This window comes from Stegostoma tigrinum, chromosome 9 (genome assembly GCF_030684315.1).
Source record: "Stegostoma tigrinum isolate sSteTig4 chromosome 9, sSteTig4.hap1, whole genome shotgun sequence".
Lineage (NCBI taxonomy): Eukaryota > Metazoa > Chordata > Chondrichthyes > Orectolobiformes > Stegostomatidae > Stegostoma > Stegostoma tigrinum.
The window spans coordinates 97,877,526-97,898,991 of record NC_081362.1 but is presented as its reverse complement, the minus strand read 5'-3'; the positions used below and the strand labels follow the sequence as shown (position 1 = coordinate 97,898,991).

The following is a 21,466-nucleotide window of genomic DNA, read 5'->3' as shown; positions in this document are numbered from 1 at the left end:
CCTTTGTTGCGATGAACCTTTTAAGCTGTCTTTGCTGCTTCTCCTGCTCCATCCCAGAACCCAAATCCTGTTGAATTTCACTTGTGTGTCCTGTCATGCACTTCCTAAGGCTAGCTTGTCCAGACCATAATTTTCTGCTTCCACAATCTTTTCCCGCAAACCTACTAAAAATATTCCCTTGCTGAAACTACAGATAACTGACTCAGGAACTTTTAAAAATGTTCATTCACAGGTTGTGAGTATCACTGGCCAGGCATGTATTTATTGCTCATCTCCAACTTCCACTCACAAGGTGGTGGCGAGCTGCCTTCTTGAACCACCTCAGTCCATGGAGGATAGGTACACCCGCAGTGATATTGGGAAGGAGCTTCCAGGGTTTTCACCCAATGACAGTGAAGAATGATGACATATTTCCAAGCCAGGAGATGTGTGCTGGATGGTGCTGGCCTTCTTGAGTGTTGTTGGAACTGCAGCCATCCGGGCAAGTGGGGAATATTCCATCACCACTTGCCTTCCTACAGCATTGTGGTTGAAACTCAACTGCCCTCTGAAATGGTCTAGTGAGCTATTCAGTTCAAGGGCAGCTGAGGCAGGCAATAGAAAGTGCTGTTCAGCCAGTAACACCTATGTCTCATGAGTGAATTAAAAATCAGCCAAAGAATATGAGCGTACCTCGCTTCCAGTATGTGCCAGTGTGCCACTCTGCAAACCTGACCAACTGTCAGTTAATTGATAGTACAATCGGGGCAGCACGGTGGCTCAGTGGTTAGCACTGTTGCCTCACCAGCAACCTGGGGGTGGGGGGGAGGAGGGGTTTGATTCCACCCTCGGGCAACTGTCTGTGTGGAGTTTGCACGCTGTCCCTGTGTCTGTGTGGGTTTCCTCTGGGTGCTCTGGTTTCTTCCCACAGATGTGCCAGGTTAGGTAAATTGACCATGCTAAATTGCCCCACAGTGTTCAGGGATGTGTAGATTAGGTGAGTTACAGGGGGATGGGTCTGGGTGGGATGCTGTGAGGCTCAGTGTGGGCTTGTTGGGCCGAAGGCCGGTTTCCACACTGTAGGGATTCTGTGATCTGTGATAATTGGTAACACACACAAGATTTGAATATTGCTGACAAAAGAACCTTTACTGAAGCTTTTAGCCTTGCACTTAACAAAGCCATTCGCAAGAAATGTTAAACCAAAATAATCCTAACACAGTAAGGCTTCAAATAGACAAAGGCAGCTTAAGTGAATGAGCAGAGATCTGGCAATAGGGAATAATGGGAGAAAATGTGAACCTCTTGTCAGGAAGAATAGAAAACCAGTATATCATTTGATATCAGAGATAATGGGAATTGCTGATACAGCTCTACACCTTGTTATATCGTTTGATATAACTTGATGTAATTTTACATGGAGAGAGAGAAACTGCAAATCCCTGAATATAGAGAAATCTGGAAGACTTGGTACATGAATCGAAGTAATTAATATGTAGGTAAATCGGTGTTGTCATTTATTGCAGGGAATGGAATATAACAGTGTGGCAAAATATAGACAGCTATACAGGGTGTTGCTGAGACCACATCTAGAGTGCTGTCTACAGCTTTGGTCTCCTTAGTTACAAATAGATATAACTACATTTGAAGCAGTTAGGAGAAGGTTCTTATGACTGATAGTAGGGCTGACACTATCTAAGGAAAGGTTGCACATGTTGGGCCTTTATCTTTTTGAGTTTGGAAGAATGAGATGGCGTTTTATTCATATGTAAGCATATTTAAAAACAAACATTCAAACACTCCACCTCTCTTCTGTGGGTCAGTGTGTGGCATGACTGAGGGGTACATAGACTGTAGAACAATATAGCTCAGGAACAGGCCCTTCAAACCACCGTGACTATGCTCACCATGATGCTATTCCAATCTAAATTAATCTGCCTGCCCATGGACTATATCCCTCTATTCCCTGTCTGTTCATGTTTCTGTCTAAATGCCTCTTAAACATTACTAATGTATCTGCTTCTACCATCTCCCCTACCTGCACGTTCCAGGCACATACCTCCATCTGTGTAAACAAAATGTTTTACACATCTCATTTAAACTTTCCCATCTCGCTTTAAACCAATACCCACTAGTATCTGACATCTCCATCCTGGGAGAAAGAGTCTTGTCTATCCATCTTCTCCATGTCTCTCAAAATTTTATATACTTCTAAGGGGTCACCTTTAGGCCTCTGACACCTGAACAAAAAAAAATCTCTTTCCAAATTTGTCCAACCTCTTTTAGCTAAAACACTCCAATCCAGGCAGTATAGTAGGCCTGAAACGACAGCTTTTGTGCTCCTAAGATGCTGCTTGGCCAGCTGTGTTCATCCAGCTCCACACTTTGTTATCTCGGATTCTCCAGCATCTGCAGTTCCCATTATCTCTAATCCAGGCAGCATCCAGGTAAATCTCTCCTGCCTCATCTCCAAATGCTCCACATCCTTCCTCAGTTTGGCAACCAGAACTGTTTGCACACCATGCTCCAAAGATCCCTCAGTATATCAGTCCTCCTAAGGCTCCTGCTGTTTCCTGTATACTTTCCTCTTGCATTTGATCTCCCAAAATGTATCACCTCACACTCATCTGGATTAAATGTCATCTTCCATTTCTGCTTCCAACTTCCCAACTGATCTATGTCCTGCTTTATCCTTTGACAACCTTTCTCACTATCGACAATTCCACCAAATTTCATGCCATTTGCAAATTCATGAATCAGACTACCAACATTTTAATCCAAATGATTTATGAATATGATTAGATATAATCAAATCGAAGATATATTTGGGATTATGGAGATATGGCTGCAGGGTGACCAGGGATGGGAACTGAATATCCCAGGGTGTTCAGTATTTAGGAAAGACATGGAAAAAAGAAAACATGGCTGAGTAGCATTCCTGGTTGAAGAAAAATTAACACAATAGTGAGAAAGGATGTTAACTCTGACAATGTGGAGTCTGTATGGGTAGAATTGAGAGAGGTTGGCGTGTGGAATGCGCTGTCAGCAGTGGTAGTGGAGTCAGATACTTTAGAGACTTTTAAGCGACTCTTGGACAGGCGCATTCAGGATAATAAAAGGTAGGAGATGTAGGGTAGATTGATCTTGGTAGGATAATAGGTTGGTACCACCTCATGGGCCGAAGGGCGTGTACTGTGCTGTACTGTTCTATGTTCTGCATTAAATACCAAGGGGCAAAAAGCATTAGTGGATATCATATGTAGACCCCCAAACTGCAGTGGTGATGTTGGAAATGGCATTAAACATGAAATTAGAGATATGTGAGATAAAGAAATGTCGGTGATCATGGGTAATTTTAACCTGCACATTGATTGGGAAATCAAATTGACCATAATGACGTAGAGGAGGAATTCCTGGAATGTATGCGGGATGGTTTCTTGACCAGTATGTGGAGGAACGAACGAGAGAGCAGGTCATCTTAGACTGGATACTGTGTAATGAGAAGTGAATCATTGCCAAACTGGCTGTGCGAGACCCCTTGGGGATGAGTGTCCATAACATGATGGAATTTTTTTTATCAAGATGAAGATATGAGGCATGAGTTGGCCTTGATAGATTGGGGAGAGTTACTTAAAGGGGTGACAGTGGATAGACAATGGCAAACATTCAAGAGATGCATGGGGGAACTGCAACAACTGTTTATTCCTGTCTGTCGCAAAAGCAAAATGGTTAAGAGGGCCAATCCATGGCTTACAAAGGAAATTAGAGATAGTATTCGATCCAAGGAAGAAGCTTACAGATTAGCCAAGAAAAATAATATATCTGAGGATTGGGAGCAGTTTAGAATTCAGCAAAGAAGGACCAAGAGATTGATTAATAAGGGGAAATAGTGTACAAAAGTAAGCTTGCAGGCAACATAAAGACAGACACTAAGAGTTTCTGTAGGGGCATGAGTAGAAAGAAATTGATAAAGACAAATGGAGGTCCCCTACAGACAGAAACATGGTAATGTAATAATAGGGGACAAAGAAACGGCTGAGCAACTGAATATATACTTTTGTTCCAACTTCACAAAAGAAGTCACAAATAAAATGCTAGAATTGTTGGACAATGCAAGATTTAGTCAGATGGAAGAACCGAGGGAGATCAATATTGATAGAGAAATGGTACTGGGAAAATAGATGCGATTGAAGGCTGATAAATCCCCAGGGCCTGATAATCTATATTCCAGAGCACTTAAGGATGTGACTCTGGAAACAGCGGATGCATTGGTGGTCGTCTTCCAGGATTCTACAGACTCTGGAACAGTCCCTGCATATTGGAGGGTGGCTAATGTCACTCCAACATACAAAAATGGAAGTAGAGAGAAAACAAGGGTTTACAGACCAATAAGCTTAACATCAGTAATGGGGAAAATTCCCAAATCCATTAACAAGGATTTTATAGTGGATCATTTGGAAAGCAGTGACAGGATCAGGCAGACTCAGCATGGATTAATGAAGGAGAAATCGTGCTTGACAAATCTGTTGGAATTCTATGAAGATGTAACTCATAGAGTTGACAAGGGGAAGCCAGTCATTGTGGTATATTTGGACTTTCAGGAGGCGTTTGACAAAAGTCCCGTATAAGAGATGAGTGTGCAAGATTAAAGCACATAGGATTGGGGGGAGTGTACTGAGATGGATAGGAAACTGGCTGGCAGAGAGAAAAAAAAGTACAGGAATTAATGGGACCTTTTCAAATTGGCAGGCAGTAACTAGTGGGATGCCACAGGGATTGGTGCTGGAACACCAGCTATTCACACTATATATTAGTGATTTGGATGTGGGAATGTAATGTAACATGTCAAAGTTTGCAGATGATACCAAGTTGGATGGGGAGGTGAGCTGTGCTGAGGATGCGGACATCTTTCAGCATGATTTGGCCAGGTTGGTTGACTGGGCAAATCAATGGCAGGTGCAGTATAATTTGGATAAATAGAATATAGAGCATTATAGCACAGTACAGGCCCTTCAGCCCTCAATGTTGTGCCGACCTGTCATACCGATCTGAAGCCCATCTAGCCTACACTATTCCATGTACGTCCATATGCTTATCCAATGACGACTTAAACGTACCTAAAGTTGGCGAATCTACTACCGTTGCAGGCAAAGCATTCCATTCCCTTACTACTCTCTGAGTAAAGAAACTACCTCTGACATCTGTCCTATATCTTTCACTCCTCAATTTAAAGCTATGCCCCCTCGTGCTCGCCGTCACCATCCTAGGAAAAAGGCTCTCCCTATCCACCATATCTAACCCTCTGATTATTTTATATGTTTCAATTAAGTAACCTCTCAACCTTCTTCTCTCTAACGAAAACAGCCTCAAGTCCCTCAGCCTTTCCTCCTAAGACCTTCCCTCAATACCAGGCAACATCCTAGTAAATCTCCTCTGCACCCTTTCCAAAGCTTCCACATCCTTCTTATAATGCGGTGACCAGAACTGTACACAATACTCCAAGTGTGGCCACACCAGAGTTTTGTACAGCTTCACCATAACCTCTTGGTTCCGGAACTCGACCCCTCTATTAATAAAAGCTAAAACACTGTATGCCTTCTTAACGGCCCTGTCAACCTGGGTTGCAACTTTCAAGGATCTGTGTACATGGACACCGAAATCTCTCTGCTCATCTACACTACCAAGAATCTTACCATTAGCCCAGTACTTTGCATTCCGGTTACTCCTACCAAAGTGCATCACCTCACACTTGTCTGCATTAAACTCCATTTGCCACCTGTCAGCCCAGCTCTGCAGTTTATCTATGTCTCTCTGCAACCTACAGCATCCTTCGTCACTATCCACAACTCCACCGACCTTAGTGTCGTCTGCAAATTTACTAACCCATCCTTCTACGCCCTCATCCAGGTCATTTATAAAAATGACAAACAGCAGTGGACCCAACACCGACCCTTGCGGTACACCATTAGTAACTGAAAATGTGAGGTTATTCACTTTGGAAGCAAAAACACGAAGGCAGATTACTATCTGAATGGCAGTAAATTGGGAGAAGGGAGTATGCAGTGGGACCTGGGTGTCCTTGTGCACCAGATGCTGAAGGTAAGCATGCAGGTGCAGCAGGTGGTAAAGAAGGCAAATGGTATCTTGGCCTTCATTGCAAGAGGTTTCGAGTACAGGAGCAGGGATGTGTTGTTGCAGTGGTACAGGGCCTTGGTGAGACCACACCTAGAATATTATGTGCAGTTTTGGTCTCCTTTTCTGAGGAAGGATGCTCTTGCTCTCAAGGGAGTGCAGCGAAGGTTTACCAGGCTGATTCCGGGGATGGTGGGACTGACGTATGAGGAGAGATTGACTAGGTTAGGGATGTTTTCGCGAGAGTTCAGGTGAATGATGGGGCTCTCATAGAGACTTAAAAAATTCTAGTAGCACTAGACAGGATAGGTGCACGATGTTCTCAATGGTGCATGTGTCCAGAACCAGGGATCACAGTCTGAGGATTTGGGGAGACCATTTAAGGCAGAGATGAGGAGATGTTTCTTCACCCAAAGAGTGGTGCATCCGTGGAATTCATTACCACAGGAATTAGTTGATGTCAAAACATGAATGTATTCAAGAGGTGACTAGGTACAGAACTTAGGGAGAATTGGATCAAAGTTATGAGGAGAAAACAGGATTAGGTTATTGAGTTGGATGATCAGCCGTGTTCGTGAAGAATGGTGGAGCATGCTTGAAGGGCTGAATGGCCTCCTCCTGCTCCTATCTTTGGTGTAAATGTTATGTTTCTGTGTCTTATAACAGAGGTCCCAGTACTGATCTTTGCGGAACACCACTGGTTACAGACCTCCACTCAGAAAAACACCCCTCCATAATTTCTGTCTGTGTTCTATGACCAAGCCAATTTCGTATCCGATTTACCAACTCACCATGGATCCCATGTCACTTAATCTTCTGGAGTAGCCTATCATGAAGGATGTTGTCAAATGCTTTAGTAAAGTCCTTCCTCAGTTAAGGAGACCAAAACTGAGCACAATGAATATAGCAATAATTTAAGATAAGGTGCAGGCAGTTTACAGAGGATGTGAGAAAAAATGCTGTCACTGAGAAGATGGTGGGTGTTTGGAGCACACTGCCTGCCTGGGTAGGAGAAGCAGATGCCCTCATAGTTAGAATAGTTAGGTTTTTATAATCTTAGCTGTGTTGTCGACCTCAGTGGCTTTCTGACTCTCATTTGTATGAGCCATAATGTTGATGTAAGTCTCTCTTGTGTCTTTATGTAGCTGCTGGGTGATGACCGTTTTCTTAAAATTGAAAAGATCAAGACCATTGGGAGTACGTACATGGCAGTGTCTGGACTAGCATCAGAACAGCAGGTATTCCTACACCTATATTTATTGAATGATTTTTATTGATTTTATTGTACCGAAATCTAGCGTTTACGCGCAGTACAGGCAGATCAAAGCAAACAAAAGACATGCAAGTTAGATTGCAGGTTACATTATTTAAGGTTAGAGTTCATTCAACAATCTGATAACAGTTGGGAAGAAGCTGTTCCTGAAGCTGCTTGTGTGTGTGTTCAGGCTTCTGTATCTTCTGCCTGATGGAAGAGGTTGGAGGAGGTCATTACCAGGGTGTGATGGGTCTTTGAATGATGTTGGCCGCCCTCCCACAGCAGCGAGCCTAAATAGATCCCATGGATGAAAGGTTGGCTTCTGTGAGGGTCTGGGCTGTGCACACCATCTTCTGTAGTTTCTTACGATCCTGGGCAGAGTCATTGCCGTACCAGGGCATTATGCACCCGAACAATATGCTCTCAATGGTGCATCTCGGGGAGTTGGTGAGGGACCTTATGTACGTGCCAAATTTCCTGATTCTAGCGATTGGTTGTGATAGGGGACTCCAGTCAAGGAGACAGGTAGACATTTCTGCAGCCATCAATGAAACGTTACAATAGTGTGTTGCCTCCCTGGCGCCAGGGCCAAGTTTTGGTCCTTCTCTGACAGGTACATCCACATACTGAATCAGAAAATTTTTTTGTACCCTTGATTAGAAAAGAATTTGTCAAGGGTGCAAGAACATTTTCTGATTCAGTGTGTGGATGTACCTGCTGGAGAAGGAGCAAAATGTGACATACCCTTGGGAAATAAGGCAGGGCAAGTGTCTGATGTGTCAGTGGGGGCGTACTTTGGGACCAGTGACCATAATTCAATTTGTTTTAAAATATTGATGGAAAGGATAGACCTATTCTTAAAGTGAAAGTTTTAAATTGGAGGAAGGACAATTTTGACAGTATTAGGCAAGAACTTTCAAAAGTTGATTGGGGTAGTTATTTGCAAGTGAAGGGATGACTGGACAATGGGAAGCCTTCAAAAATGAGATAATGAGAGTCCGGTGATAGTATGTTTATTTCAGAGTGAAGGACAAGGCTGGTAGGTGGAGGGAATACTAGTTGACTAGAAAAATTGAGGCTCAGGTAAAGAAAAAGAAGGAAGCATATGTCAGGTTAGACAGATAGAATTGACTGTATCACTTGAGTGTAAGGGCCGTCAACTCCAGAGGGAAATCAGGAGGGTTACAAGGGGTAATTAAGGTACATTTAGCAAATAGAGTTCATGAGAATCCAAAGAGATTCTACAAATACGTTAAGGACAAAAGAGCAGCTAGGGAGACAATAGAGCCCTTTAAACATCAACAAGGCCATCTGTGTGTGGCACCACAGGAGATGGGGGAAATGCCAAATGCGAACTTCATGCTAGTATTGACAGTGGAGAAGGATATGAAAGCTAGAGTACTTGGAGTCATAAATAGGGACATCTTGAAATGTGTCCATATTATAGAGATGGAGTTGCTGGACATCTTAAAACACATAAAAAATGGATAAGTCCCTGGGACCTGATCAGGTGTATCCTAGAACTTTGTGGAAAACTAGGGAAGTGATTGCTGGGCCCTTTGCTGAGATTTTTTTAAAAATTTCATTAACGGGGCAGGAGTATTGCTAGATAGGCAGCATTTATTGCTCATCCCTAATTGCCCAGAGGGCAGTTCAGAGTCAACCACATTACTGTGGGTCTGGTGTCGTGTGTAGGCCAGACCAGGTAAGGATGGCAGTTTCCTTTCCTAAAGAGCATTAGTGAAGCAATTTGTATCATAGATAGCCATGGGCGAGGTGCCAGAAGACTGGAGGATGGCTAGTGTGGTGCTGAAATTTAATTAAGGTGGTGAGGAAAAGCCAGGAAACTATAGACCAGTGAGCCTGACATCAGTGGTGGGCAAGTTATTGGAGGGGATTCTGAGGGACAGGATTTACATGTGTTTGGAAATGCAAGGACTGATTAGGGATAGTCAGCATGGCTTTGAGTGAGAAATTGTGTCTTGTTACCTTGATTGAACCTTTTGAAGAAGTGACAAAGAAGATTGATGAGGCCAGAGCAGTGGACATTGTCTGTATGGACTTAAGGAAGACATTGGCAAAGTTCTGCCAGGTAAACTGGCTAGCAAGATTAGATCACATGAGATCCGGGGGAGATAGCCAATTGGATACAATACAATAGCTTGAAGATAGGAGTGAGAGGTTGGTGGTGGAGGAATGCTTTTTGAACTAGTGGCCTGTGATCAGCGGTGTGCTCCAAGAGCTTGAGCTGGCCTGCTGCTTTTTATCATTGATATAAATGATGAGGATGTGAATATGGAGATGCAGTTAGTAAATTTGCAAATGACACTAAAATTGGAGGTGTAGTGGACAGGGAAGAAGGCTACCTCAGAGTTCAATGGTACCTTGAGCAGATGGGCCAATGGGGTAAGGAGTGGCAGGTGGAGTTTAATTTAGATAAATATGAGGTGCTGCATTTTAGAAAGGCAAATCAGGGCAACGTTTATACACATCATGGGAAGGCCCTGGGGGGTATTGCTGAGCAAAAGGATCTTGGCACAATTCATTGAGGGTTGAGTGAAGTGGTGGTGAAGAAGAGATTTGCTACACTTGCCTTTATTGGTCAGTGCATTGCGTATTCGAGTTGGGATGTCATGTTAAGGCTGTACGGGACATTGGATAGGCCACTTTTAGATTATGGTGCTCAGTTCTGGTCTCCCTGCTACGGGAAACATTGTGAAACTTGAAAGGGTTCAGAAAAGACATACAAGGATATTGCTGGAGTTGGAGGGTTTGAGCGAGAGGGAGAGGCTGAATATTACAAGATGATGAGAGGCATAGATAGGGTGGATCGTCAGAGACTTTCTCCCAGGGAGGCAATGACTATTATAAAGGGGAATAATTTTAAGGTGACTGGAGGAAGGTATAAGGGAGATGTTAGAGGCAGGTTCTTCACACAGAGAGTGGTGGGTGTGTGGAATGCGCTGCTGGCAGTGGTAGTGGAGTCAGATACTTTAGAGACTTTAAGCGATTCTTGGACAGGCACATGGAGGATAGTAAAATGTAGGGTATGCGGGGTAGATTGATCTTAGAGTTGGATAATAGGTTGGCACAACACCGTGGGAAGAAGGGCCTGTTTTGTGCTGTGTTCTATGTTCTATCGTCTTTGCTGTGGTGCCTTTCTTCCCTGGAGAATCGGGGGCTGAGGGGTGACCTTATAGAGGTTTATAAAATCATGAGGGGCATGGATCGGGTAAATAGACAAGGTCTTCTCCCTGGGGTGGGGAGTCCAAAAGTAGAGGAGCATAGGTTTAGGGTAAGAAGGAAAATATTAAAAAGGGACCGAAGGGATAACTTTTTCACACAGAGGATTGTGTGTGTATGGAATGAGCTGTCAGAGGAAGTGGTGGAGGCTGGTACAATTACAACATTTAAAAGGCATCTGGATGAGTACGTGAATAGGAAGGGTTTAGAGAGATATGCGTCAAATGCTGACAAATGGGACTAGATTAATTTAGAATATCTGGTCAGCATGGACGAGTTAGACTGAGGGGCCTGTTTCCCTGCTATATATTTCTATGATACTATGACTCCATATTTCTTTCTTGATTGCATTCCACTGTACTGAGATAGATATTCCTGAAAGTGTCTGCTCCCAGTCCACTTTGGCCCAGTCATATCTAATTTCATTAAAGATCACCCTCACCTCTTGTTTATATCAGCCCAACACAAACAACATTCCACATTTATCAACTATTTAAAATCATATGATCTCGGTGTTCACAATCCTTTCATCTCAGTGCCACAGGTGACTTGTTGCCTTATGATACATCGATTTTTGACTTGAATCATTTCCAAGAAGTAGGAGGTATGATTGTCAGCTAAATTACAAAAGAGCCAGCCTTCAGCCACCAAGACCTGATCCCTAAATGCGGTCACTGAGTGGAGTGGTTGGCTGATCTTTCAACTGCTCCTTGTTCCTACAGGAGTGTTGCTGCAGTGATGGTCAGTGTTTCTCAAAGCAACAGCTGAGTTCAATAACTGCCCATGTCAGGAACAATAAGAATAAAACATGGCCCAGTGTTCCTGGAATGCCATCATCGTTGCACCCTAATGCCATGAAAGAATAATGTTGAGATTTTGTTTCAGCATGATGATCCTGGTATCAGGGAAGACTGGGCACACCTCTGTAACCTGGCAGACTTTGCACTCGCTCTGGAAAGCACCATGGAGGAGATTCAGAAACATTCCCACATCAATTTTAAACTCCGTGTTGGTAAGTCTCCACATAGGATCAGTCAGGATCTAGAAAATGGTGAAATGTTCATTACAGATGGAATATAGACTAGAGAGATTTAAACATCACCACCGATTGTTATGAACCCACCCTGACGTTAGTACTGGATAAGTCAGATCCTTGGCTTGATAGTTGACATTTTGGTTTGCTTTGGTTTTGAAAGCTGGTCTCTCACTAAAAAATATGCACTCAATGCAGCAGATTCAATTTGAATAATAAAACAGAAGTTATTTTTCACAAAAGATAAATTGAATAAACTACAGCATTTATTTATAAGTACAAAGATTTTTTAACAGTAAAAGTATAATCCTGTCAACCTTAGTGCAGACATTCAGAAGAAATTCAACAATGTTTGTACTGTAAACAAAACAAGCCACACTCACATAATACTCACGCAGAGCCCCTATCATCGAAAACCCCAGTAGGATTAAGTCTGTTGTGACTTCACCTTTTAGACTGGAACAGCAGGTAGCTTCTTCCTGGAGATATCACACACCTGAGCTTCAGCCTACTCAGGTTCATGTCGTATCTTCAGGGTTTTATCCCAGCTGGTATTCACTGAGGTAACGTAGTTCATAGTATATCCAGCCCTTAACAAAATCGCTGTTCTGCATGGTCATCCTGTGGCTTTTACCAAACCAGGTAAGGATGACAGTTTCCTTCCCTAAAGGACATTAGGGAATGTCAAAACCTCCAATACCTTCTTGCTCCCTCTGTCAAACTGATCTAGAACGTCATAGTCCATTTCCCAAATTCTGGACTCACATCTTCTTTTTCCAAAGTGAAGACAAACGTGAAATACTCATTTAAAATCCAACCAATATTCTCCAGCTCCTTGTATAGAGTGCCCCTTTGGTGCATAATGGATTCTATTTCCTTGCCTAGTTTTCCTCTTCCCTTTGCTGTACTTATTTAAATTCTTGGGATCCTCTCTAATTGCACCCACCAGTGTTTTTCCATGCTCCCTCTTTGCTCTCCTAACTGCTTCCTTAAATAACCCCCTGCACTTTCTAGAATCTACTTGGGCCACCATTTGCTTTGCAGCTTTTGTACCTGTTAAAAACCTCTCTTTTCCTTCTTATCTAGGCATCCAGGGTTGGATGGGCTTGTTGTTCCTACATTTTACCCTAAAAGGAACATGTTGGACCTATACCCTTGCTAGTTCCATTTTAAATGCTTCCCACTGTTTTCCTGTAGATTTACCCAGAAGTACATGTTCACAATCCACTTTGGACAGATCCTGCTTTATTTTAATAAAAACTGCTTTTGACCCCAAATCCAAATTCTTTTTTGCCATCCATCCACCTTTATTCAGTTCCACAACAAACTTAAAACAGACTGTAATAAAAACAGAAATTGTTGGAAAAGCTCAGCAGGCCTGGCAGCATCTGTGGAGGGAAATCAGAGTTAACATTTCTGAGGAAGGGTTCACTAGACCCGAAACACTAACTCCGATTTCTCTCCACAGATGCTGCCAGACTTGCTGAGCTTTTCCAACAAATTCTGTTTTTGTTTCTAAAATAGTCTGTTACTTCGAGGGGAGAAAATGGGTTAGTAGGATTGCTGATGGACTAGTAATCTAGAGACCAAGCTAAAGTTCTAGGCTTCTTGCTCACTCTCACAGATGATGAATTTGAATTTAAGAAAGACCTGGGATTAAAAGGCAATTGATGATCCTGAAACCATTGTGGGTTGTTGTGAAAGCCCATCTGGGTCACTAATGTTCTTCAGGGAAGGCAGTGGCCTACTGGTATTATCACTGGACTGTTAATCCAGAGACCCAGGTAATGTTCTGGGGACCCAACTTCGAATCCCGCCACAGCAGATGGTGGAATTTGAATTCAATAAATATCTGCAATTAAGAGTCTAATGATGACTGTGAATCCATTGTTGATTGTTGGAAAAACCCATCTGGGTCACTAATGTCCTTTAGGGAAGTGAACTGCCATCATTACCTGTTTTGGCCTACATGTGACTCCAGACCCACAACAATGTGTTTGACTCTGGGCAATTAAGGATGGGCAATAAATGCTACCTAGCCAGCGATGCCCTCATCCCATTAATGAATAAAAAATAGAAGGGACAGCAGAGTGGGATACAGTCAGAAAGGTGCTCGTCTGGGAGTCATCCACATTGACTCAGGGCTCAAAGGAGTCTCATAGTTTCAGGTTAAACATGGACAAGGAGACCTCCCTCAGCTAATGACTCAGTTCTGCTCCATGTTGACTAACACTTGAACGTAAGAACATAAGATCTAGGAGCAGGAGTAGGCCATCTGACCCCTCAACCCTGCCCTGCCATTTAATAAGATCATGGCTGATTTTATTGAGACTCAGCTCCACTTACCCGCCCACTCACCATAACCCTTAATCCCTTTACTGTTCAAAAATTTATCTATCCTTGTTTTAAAAACATTCAGCGAGGTAGCTTCAACTGCTTCACTGGGCAGAGAATTCCACAGATTCACAGCCCTTTGGGTGAAGAAGTTCCTCCTGACCTCAGTCCTACAGCTGCTTCCCTTTATTTTGAGGTGATGCCTTTTAGTCCTAGTTTCTCTTGCTAGCGGAAACAACCTCCCTGCTTCCACCTTATCTAGTCCCTTCATAATTGTTTCGATAAGATCTCCCCTCATTCTTCTGAATTCTGATGAGTATAATCCCAGTCTATTCAGTCTCTCCTCATAATCCAACCCTCTCAACTCTGGAATCAACCAAGTGAATCTCCTCTGCAGCCCCTCCAGCGCTAGTATATCTATTCCCAAGTAAGGAGACCAAAACTGCACACAGTATCCCAGGTGTGGCCTCACCAGGAGCCTATACAGCTGCAGCACAGCCTCCCTGTTTTTAAACTCCATCCCTTGAGCAGTGGCAGACAAAATTCCATTTGCCTTTTCAATTACCTGCTGCACCTGCAATCCTCCTTTTAGCGATTCATGCACAAGGACACCCAAGTCTCTGCACAGCAGCGTGCTGCAATTTTTTACCATTTAAAACATTGTCCATTTTGCTGTTATTCCAACAAAATGGATGACCTCACACTTACCAACATTGTACTCCATCTGCCAGACCTTTGCCCGCTCACTTAGACTATCTATATCCCTCTGCAGACTTTCAGTGTCTTCTGCACATTTTGCTCTACCACTCACCTTAGTGTCATTTGCAAATTTTGACACATCACACTTAGTCCCCAACTCCAAATCATATGTGTAAATTGTAAACAATTGCGGTCCCAACACTGATCCCTGAGGCACACCACTAGCCACTGACCGTCAACCAGAAAAAACACCCATTTACCCCTACTCTTTGCTTTCTACTGGTCAACCAATCCTCCATCCATGCCAATACATTACCTGTAATATCGTGCAAGTTTATCTTATATAGCAGCCTTTGGTGTGGCACCTTGTCAAATGCGTTCTGGAAACCCAGATACACCACATCCACTGGTTCCCCATTGTCCACCATGCAAATAATGTCCTCAAAGAATTCCACCGAATTAGTTAAACATGACCTACCCTTCATGAACCCATGCTGGGTGTTCCCAATGGGACAATTTATATCTAGATGTCTTGCTATTTCTTCCTTAATGATAGATTCAAGCATTTCCCCACTGCACACATTAAACTAACTGGCCAATAGTTACCTGCTTTTTGTCGACTTCCTTTTTTAAACAGTGGTGTCACATTGGCTGTTTTCTAATCTGCGCGAACCACCCCAGAGTCCAGTGAATTTTGGTAAATAATTACTAGTGCATTTGCTATTTCCCCCATCACCTCTTTTAGTACCCCAGGATGCATTTCATCAGGTTCGGGAGACGTGTCTACCTTTAGCCCCATTAGCTTGCCCAGTACTGCCCCCTTAGTGATAATGATAGTTTCCAACCTTCTTGCCATTAGTTTTTGGCATGTTAGTTGTGTCTTCCACTGTGAAGACTGACACGAAATAACTGTTTAATGTCTCAGCTGATAATGGAAACTGCAGATGCTGGAGAATCCAAGATAACAAAGTGTGGAGCTGGATGAACACAGCAGGCCAAGCAGCATCTCTGATGAAGGGTCTAGGCCCAAAACGTCAGCTTTTGTGCTCCTGAGGTGCTGCTTGGCCTGCTGTGTTCATCCAGCTCCACACTTTGTTATCTAATGTCTCAGCTATTTCCTCATTCCCAGTTATTAAATTGGCCTTCTCATCCTCTAAAGGACCAATGTTTACCTTCGCCACTCTTTTATGATTTACATATTTGTCGGAACTTTTGCTGCCTGTTTTTATATTCTGTGCTAGTTTACTCTCATAATCTATCTCATTTTTCTTTATAACTTATTTTGTGGCTTTCTGTTGACCTTTAAAGATTTCCCAGTCTACTAGTTTCTCACTACTCTTTGCTTTTATGTATGTTTTTTTTTCAATCTGATACTTTCCTTCATTTCCTTAGACATCCATGGCTGGCCCTCTCTTTTCCTACAGTTCTTATCACTGGAATATACTTCCGCTGAGCACTGTGAAAAATCGTTTTGAAAGTCCTCCACTGTTCCTCAACTGACCCATCATAAAGGTTTTGCTCCCATTCTCCCTTAGCTAACTCCTCCCTCCCTCATTCCTTCATAGTCTCCTTTGTTTAAGCAGAGGACATAGGGACTGGATTTAACCTTCTCACGCTCCATCTATATTTTAAATTCGACCATACTGTGATCGCTCCTTCCGAGAGGATCCCTAACTGTGAGATCATCAATTATTCCTGTCTCATTTTACAGGACTAGATCTCGGATAGCTCGCTCCCTCATCCATTCCATTACAGATTGTTCAAGGAAATTATCGCGGATGCATTCTATGAACCCCTTCTCAAGGCTGCCATGACCGACCTGGTTTGACCAGTTGATATGTAGATTAAAATCCCCCATGATAATTGCTGTCCCATTTTTACATGCATTAGCTGTTTCTACGTTTATTGCCTGCCCCACCATGATGTCATTATTTGGTGGCCTCTAGACCACACCTATCAGTGACTTCTTCTCCCTGCTATTCCTAATTTCCACCCAAATGGATTCAACGTTTTGTTCAGTAGAACCTGTATCATCTCTCACTACCGCCCTGATATCATTGTTAAAAAATCAGAGCAACACCACCTCCCTTACCTTCCTGTCCGTCCTCCCGAACAGTTTGATACCCCTGGATATTTAACTTCCAGTCATGACCATCCTGTAACCATGTCTCTGTAATGGCCACTAAATCATGCCCATTTGCCATTATTTGCACCGTCAACTCATGCACCTTGTTTCAAATGCTCCGAGCATTCAGATAAAGTGTCCTTATGCCAGTTTTTGCACCTCCGTTTTGGGTCCTATTACCTCCATTACTAACAGCTCTTGAGCTCTCCTTCCCTTTAACTTTTTTCCTAATTTTCAATGGAGTTGAAGCTTCCTCATTTCCTGCTAACCTGCTGCTTTGCCTTACATTAATTGTTATTCTCCTTCTACACTCACTTCTCCCTTCCCCCCCTACTTACTAGTTGAAAGTCCTATTGACCACCCCATTTAACCTTTTCGGCAGAACACTGGACCCGGCCCTATTCAGGTGGAGTCCATTCCAGTGGTACAGATCCCTCCTGTTCCAGAACTGATGCCAGTGCCCCATGAAAAGGAAACCCTCTTTCCCACACCACCCTTTTAGCCATGTGTTTACTTCCCTGATCCTTGCCTCCCTATGCCAATTTGCACGTGGCTCGGGCAGCAATCCAGAAATTATGACCCTTGAAGACCTGTTTTTTAATTTTGTTCCGAGCTTTTCCTAATCCCGAAACAGGTCTTTTTCCTTAGTCCTGCCTGTGTTCTTTGTACCTACATGGACCACAACAACTGGATCCTCCCCCGCCCTCTCCAGTATCCTCTCAGGCCGGTCAGAGATGTCTCGCACCCTGGCACTGGGCAGGCAACACACCATGCGGGATTCTCTATCCTGCTCGCAAAGGATACTGTCTATCCCCCGATGATGGAATCCCCTATAACTACAATCTGTCTTTTTGCTTCTTCCTCTTGAATGGCCTCCTGGACCATGGTGCCATGCTCAGTTGACTCATCCTTCCTGCAGTCCTGTTCCTCATCCACGCAGGCAGCAAGTTTCTCCTCCCGGATGTGCTACAGTGTTTGGAGTTTGGATTCCAGCTCATCAATTTTGAGCCAGAGCTCCTCAAGCAGCCAACACTTGCTGCAGATGAGGTCCCTGCCGTTCTCAATGGGATCAGCTAGCTCCCACATCATACAGCTACAACACACCAACTAGCCTGCCTTCTCTACTTAGTTAATTATTTAAAATTAATTAGTTTATTTTCAGTTATGCAGTGTTCACTGCACCAGTAAGTTTACTCTGTTATAGACTCCAGCTTTGCCTTCCAACCCACTCCCAGAGGATTTGGTGTCTAGGTGACCACCCTAAAAGATAACAAAGAGATTCGGGAAAAAAAAGCAAATAGTTTACCTGCTCAGCACACTTAGTTGTCATTATTAGGTTACAGGAGGTGGAAGGGTGGGAGACACCACGTATGTAGTGTCTCGGGTATTAGTTAACTCCCAAATTTATTGGGTGGAAGCTTACCTTCCCAGGTTTCCCTCACGCTTTCTCCCGGAATCCCACCTCTGAAACAACTTAAAGAAGCACTGAAGGAAGCGCTGAGAGCAGGAGGGGACAAAATAAACTCCGGGTGGGGGATTTCAATGTCTACCACCAAGAGTGGCTCGGCAGCAGCAGCACTACTCCAGCTGGTTGGGGCCTAAAGAACGTAGCTGCTAGACTGGATCTGTTAGGTTCTTGAGTAGATTTGTAGCCTGGGTTGTGGATGCTGTGATTGGTTTTCTTGCCGAGCTGGTTTCTTACTTTCTAGATGTTTCATTCTGCTGCTGGGTCACAAAAAGACATGACCAATACTCACTTATCTCCATTCATATGGAATAGGAGAACCACCAGTTCATTGGGACAACACCAGGATTCTTGGACAGGCCAAGCAGAGACAAGCTCGGGAATTCCTAGGGGTCTGCTTCTAAGAATGCCATCAATAAACCATAGAACTAGACCCTATATATGCAGCACTGCGAAGGAAAACTGGAAATGAAGTAATTGAATCCAACAGACCCCAGAGTTTAAATACCAGGTGGGAAAACACAACAGCGCTTCATCAGAGGCTGCACTGATGATGTGACCCAGCAGGGGAATGACACATCTGCGGAACAACCAACCATAGACTGGGTCTGCGGCGGGTGGTGAGGGAACCAGCAAGTGGGAAAAACATTCTTGACCTGACCCTTACCAATCTGCCAGCTGCAGTTGCATTGTCCATGACAGTAACGGTAAGAGTGACCATCACACAGAACAACCTCCATCATGTTGTGTGGCACTTCGCACAGATCTAGCGACTCGAGACTGGGCATCCAGGAGGCACTGTGGGCCACCAACAGCAGCACAATTGTACTCCAGAACAACCTGTAACCTCATGGCCCAGCATATCCCCCACTCAACCGTTACCATCAAGGATCAACCCTGGTTCAATGAAGAGCGCAGCAGGGCATGCCAGGAGCAGCACCAGGCATTCCTGAAGATGAGGAATCAACTTGGTGAAGCCACCAAACAGGACTACCTGCACACCAAACAGTGAAAGCGGCAAGTGATAGACAGAGCTGAGTGATCCTACAACCAACGGGTCAGATCCAAGCTCTGCAGTCCTGCCACATCCAGTTGTGAATGGTGGTGGACAATTAAACAATTCACTGGAGGAGGAGTCTGCACAAATATCCCCATCGTCAATGATGGAAGAGCCCAGCACATCAGTGCAAAAGATCAGGCTGAAGCATTCGCAGCAATCTTCAGCCAGAAGTGCTGAGTGGATGATCCATCTCAGCCTCCCCCAGTGGTCCCCAGCATCACAGATACCAGTCTTCAGCCAATTTGATTCACTCCAGGTGATATCAAGAAACAGTTGGAGACACTGGATCCTGCAAAGGCTATGGGCCCTGACAACATTCCAGCAATAGTACTGAAGACTTGTGCTCCAGAACTTGCCGCTCCCCTAGACAAGCTGTTCCAGTACAGTTACAGCACTGGGATCTACCAGATATGACCTGTACACAAAAAGCAGTAAAATCCAACCGGCCAATTACTGCCCCGTCAGTCTCCACTCCATCATCAGTAAAGTGATGGGAGGTGTCAGTAACAGAGCTATCGAGCAGCACCTGCTCAGCAATAACCTGGTCAGTGACGCCCAGTTTGGGTTCCGCCAGGGCCACTCAGCTCCTGACCTCATTACAGCCTCGGTTCAAACATGGACAAAAGAGCTGAATTCCAGAGGGTGAGGTGAGAGTGACAGCCCTTGATATCAAGGCTGCATTCAACCGAGTGCGGTATCAAGGAGCCCAGTAAAGGAATTATGCGCAAACTCTCCACCAGTTGGTATCATACCTGGCAAATAGGCAGATGGTTGTGGTTGCTGGTGGTCATGTGTAAGTTCAGTGCAGCAATTTACCAAGATGCCTTACACCCACAACCACTTCCATCTAGAAGGACAAGGGCAGCAGACACATGAAAACACAATCCCCTGCAAATTCCCCTCCAAGCCACTCACCATCATGATTTGAAAATATTCCCTCCCTAAGGATTTGATGTGTCAACTCACGGTACATGGACTGCAACAGTTCGAAGCAGCTCACCACCACCTTCTCAAAGGCAAACAGGGACAAGCAATAAATGCTGAGCCCAGCCAGTGTCACACGACACCAGGTTATACTCCGAGATAATGGGAACTGCAGATGCTGGAGAATCCAGGATAACAAAATGTGAAGCTGGATGAACACAGCAGGCCAAGCAGTATCTTAGGAGCACAAAAGCTGATGTTTTGGGCCTAGACCCTTCATCAGGAAAGGGGGATGGGGAGAGGGAACTGAAATAAATAGGGAGAGAGGGGGAGGCAGATCGAAGATGGATAGAGGAGAAGATAAGTGGAGAGGAGAGTATAGGTGGGGAGGTGGGGAGGGGATAGGTCAGTCCAGGGAGGACGGACAGGTCAAGGGGGTGGGATGAGGTTAGTAGGTAGGAAATGGAGGTGCGGCTTGAGGTGGGAGGAGGGGATAGGTGAGAGGAAGAACAGTTAGGGAGGCGGGGATGAGCTGGGCTGGTTTTGGGATGCAATGGGGGGAGGGGACGAGCTGGGCTGGTTTTGGGATGCAGTGGGGGAGGGGAGACTTTGACATGGCAACTCATATTCTGCTTGGGAACGCTGCAGCCCAATGGTATCAATGTGGATTTCACAAGCTTCAAAATCTCCCCTTCCCCCACCGCATCCCAAAACCAGTCCAACTTATCCCCACCCCCCCATCGCATCCCAGAACCAGCCCAGCTCGTCCCCGCCTCCCTAACTAGTTCTTCCTCTCGCCTATCCCCTTCTCCCACCTCAAGCCGCTGCTCCACTTCTTACCTACTAATCTCATCCCACCTCCTTGACCTGTCCGTCCTCCCCGGACTGACTATCCCCTCCCTACCTCCCCACCTATACTCTCCTCTCCACCTATCTTCTCTATTCATCTTCGGTTCACCTCCCCCTCTCTCCCTATTTATTTCAGAATCCTCTCCCCATCCCCCTTTTCTGATGAAGGGTCTAGGCCCGAAACGTCAGCTTTTGTGCTCCTAAGATGCTGCTGGGCCTGCTGTGTTCATCCAGCTTCACACTTTGTTATCTAGGTTATAGTCCAACAGGTTTATTTGAAACCACAAGCTGTCGGAGTCATACTCCTTCTTCAGGTGTTAGTGAGCGAGATAGTATCAGACACAGAATTTAGAAATAAAAGATCAACG

General features: G+C 44.4%; 1 protein-coding gene across 1 annotated transcript in view; it reads left to right on the top strand.

The window, feature by feature from the left end:
* LOC125455212 (adenylate cyclase type 8-like) overlaps positions 1-21,466 on the top strand; it is a 163,959-nt gene that overhangs the window by 138,695 nt on the left and 3,798 nt on the right. Inside the window, exons 16-17 of the mRNA XM_048536930.2 lie at positions 7,257-7,349; positions 11,495-11,621. Of these exons, the coding sequence (XP_048392887.1) occupies positions 7,257-7,349; positions 11,495-11,621 (220 nt within the window). The remainder of the gene's footprint in view (positions 1-7,256; positions 7,350-11,494; positions 11,622-21,466) is intronic.